Below are 3,494 nucleotides of genomic sequence, written 5' to 3' on the forward strand. Positions count from 1 at the left end.
AGCGGAACAGTGTTTACCAGAACCTCTGGGCATTTTGAGCAGAAGACAAGGCGAGCCAACTTGTACAAATCTGTCAGTATAGAGAATATCATCGGTAGTTTTATTGTAGAGTTGGGAGATGGTAGGGTTTTGAGTTTTATTTTGAGAAAAATAAATAACATGTAAGGTTACAGACATGCTTCCAATCCAATTTTATCATTTAACTATACACGAATTGTACCTATATATCACATTGTGTTCTATAAATATGTCAGCTGCTGCTGCTTATCTTGCAAACCTAAAGGTGTATTGGAAAGAACACATTTTATGGTACTTTAGATAGACTTTTTTATTTTAATAGTTGCTCCTATTTATGATTTTTCAGATACTCTTAGATACTGAAGACAGTTTTCTTCCTAGACACAATATCCATAATGCTCTGAATTATTCTTTTTGTCTGCTTTTTAAACCATTTCTTACTGTGTGTCTAGGATGGCCTAGAGCTCACAATTCTTACCCCCGTCTATTGAAAAGCTGGTGTTATGGATGTGCACAGTTTGGACAGGCTTACTTTTAGATTTTATTGCTGTGGTTTTTTTTTCTTCTTCCTTTCTATGATACATTTGCAATTTTATTATCCTCTCCTAAGGCATTTTAACCATCACTTGTTCTCATACACAATGTAATTTCTCAGTGTTTTAAATTTTCTAAATGATCCTATTCCAAACAAATGTCTCTATTGTTTAACTAAGAAAATATATTCTCAGACATCTCTGAAAAGATAGGTTAATATCACTGGATCAAGGTGAAGGAATTAAAATCCTGGATTGGTCGTAAAGTGATCAGTTGATGCTCCACACTCCTTAGTATGCTATGGTAGTACCAAATCAAAAATTGTTTATTAGTTTTCAATTACTCTTCTGAAATTATAAATAAGTTCAGGAAGAGTCCTAGAATCAGATCAAACAAACCTTCTTAATATCAGAAAAATCAAATATATGGCTCCCTACATTGATTTGGTGTTAACAATAATGTATCCACACATACTGTGTGTACCACACATTTGATAGTACAGAACATACGTGTAGCAGATGGCTTATACACTGTCTAGAGAGAACAGGTACAAACGTATTAATTGAGTTAAATTCTCATTGTATGTAACAGAGTGATTAATAATTTATTTAAAGTTCAAGCACACCTTGGAGGAGAATTGTCAGAGGAACAGTGTAAGCACATATATGTTTAAAAGAGCACAATCTGTTTAAAAGAACATTCTGTGTATGATTTAGGTGAAGAAGATTTTGAACAAAGGAATTTTTTTCAGTGTGATCTTATCTACATTTTTATTATAATTTGTACCAAACATGCAAATATAATTTCTACTAATTTTAACATTCTTCTGAAATAAAAAGAAAACATGTACATTCATGACTCATGCAGAGCTAGCATAAGTGGTAGAAAGAAATGTTTCAAAGATTAGACAGGGTATTGCTCAGTTCATATTATCAGAAACAAAAATTATATTGAAGAAAAGTGGGTGTGAAGAAAAAGTTCACATCATAAATAAAAGATCCATGATTTATCACCTGTCATCCATGACAAAGACTAAATTAAAAGCATCTCTGACATACCTTCTTTCCTTGGTGCCTTAGTCTAGAAGGCAGATTTTATTCTGATTTCTAATGACACACATTAGTTTGCCTGAGATACGAAAGCACGTATCTCATGTCTTTCATTCATTAGTATATTTGATTAAGCCCAAACTATTCTTTCAGTTAGTTTGATACTGATGAATACTGCTGTCATACCTACCTCTGGAAAGTATAGGTGTTCCATGATTCCTAGCTCTTAAAAGTTTTTTTTTAATGAGCACATGTATGAATTACAAATGAATATATAGCTGGGAAATCTGAGATTAGAAAACAGATAACACAGGGAATAGCAATAAACTCCAAGTGATTTTTCGAGCAGAAAGTTGAGAAAACAAGCACAAATGTTAGATAGGCCATCTGTTTTCAGTTATCAATATTTGTGAAACAGTCAACTCCAGGCCTAGTGATCCAACCACTCTCATGTTTGGAAGATTGTAACTCAGGAGAGAGATACTTGTCCATGAAGACTGAAAGCAGTGAATTTCCAGAGATCAAGGGAGGAGATTCTGAGTTCATAACAGGCTCCCTATTTACAGAAGACTGACTGCAGTTGTTCAAAACAGGCAGAAGGATCCAAGCCATATTTATGCACATCTTACAGCCGGACACGGGGTTTAAAGGTTTCTCTGACCTGAAGCAGCCTAAGGGACCTATGGCCTCTCAGATGTGTCCATTAACTTTTATGAGAAGAATTTTCTTTTCCTTTCATCAAGAACCTAACGACGCTCTCCCGTATCTGTTTGGTTTTCACTCCGTACACGATAGGGTTCATGGTGGGAGGCATGAGCAGGTAGAGATTAGCCATAATGATGTGTATGTGGGGAGGGATGGTGTGCCGCCCAAAGCGGTACGTGAAGAAGGTGAAGAAGGCCGGGACGTAGGTGATGACGATGGCGTAGATGTGGGCAGTGCAGGTGCTGAAGGCCTTCTGCCGAGCGTCTGCTGAGGACAGGCTGACCACTGCCCTCAGGATCATGGTGTAGGAGACTGAGATGCACAGGATGTCAAAGCCCCCAATCAAGAGGGCCACCATCAGGCCATAGATGGCATTGATCTGAACACTGCCACAGGATATTTTAGCAACAGACATGTGGTCACAGTAGGTGTGGGGGATGACATTACCCCTGCAGTAGGGCAGGCGCTTGGTGAGGAAAGTGAAAGGGATGACGAGAAATACGCCTCTGAGGAAAGTGAGCGTCCCTGCCTTGGCAATGACCACATTAGTGAGGACGGTGGCGTAGCGCAGAGGGTAACAGATGGCCACGTAGCGGTCCAGGGCCATGAGCATCAGCACCCCAGACTCCATCCCCGTGAAGGTGTGCACGAAGAACATCTGGGCCAGGCAGGCCTTGAAGTCAATCTCCTTCAGACCGAACCAGAAGAGGAAAAGCGTGTTGGGAACGGTGCTGGTGCACATGAGCACATCTGTGAAGGAAAGAAGGCCTAGGAAGATGTACATAGGCCTGTGTAAGACCTCTTCCGAGTAGATAAGATAGATGAGTCCAAAGTTCCCTGTAAGAGCAATGCTGTACATGGTAAACAGCGGGAAGGAGATCCACACATGAGCCTCTTCCAGGCCAGGGATGCCATTGAGGATGAATGAAGCTGGAGTCAGGCTGCTGGCATTTACAAGTGACATAATGAGTGTTGGAAGTTCATGGTAGACCATCCCAGATTTGTCTCTGTAAAAAGAAAAAATCCCTAAAGATCATAGACTATATAACAAACATAACTTCCTTCCCGATAATTGTTTATCTTGTGGGTCTATCTCTAGCTGACTGCATGTGCTCCCCCAAAGTTCTGTGTGTGACACATACAGTTTGTGTGCATACCTTTAGTGGTAGATTTCAGAAGGTTAAGGCG

The 3,494-nt window shown here is 39.5% G+C and overlaps 1 protein-coding gene across 1 annotated transcript; it reads right to left on the minus strand.

The window, feature by feature from the left end:
- Positions 1-2,304: 2,304 nt before the first annotated feature.
- On the minus strand, positions 2,305-3,270 carry LOC129688747 (olfactory receptor 52N1). Its single transcript, XM_055623708.1, has one exon. The coding sequence runs from the start codon at positions 3,268-3,270 to the stop codon at positions 2,305-2,307; it is 966 nt and encodes a 321-aa protein (XP_055479683.1).
- Positions 3,271-3,494: the final 224 nt, after the last annotated feature.

Source organism: Psammomys obesus, unplaced genomic scaffold (assembly GCF_907164565.1).
Source record: "Psammomys obesus unplaced genomic scaffold, mPsaObe1.curated_primary_1811, whole genome shotgun sequence".
NCBI lineage: Eukaryota > Metazoa > Chordata > Mammalia > Rodentia > Muridae > Psammomys > Psammomys obesus.

Excerpts from the sequence above, each read along its gene's own strand:
- LOC129688747 (XM_055623708.1), bottom strand. The coding sequence starts at position 3,270 with ATGTCACTTGTAAATGCCAGCAGCCTGACTCCAGCTTCATTCATCCTC.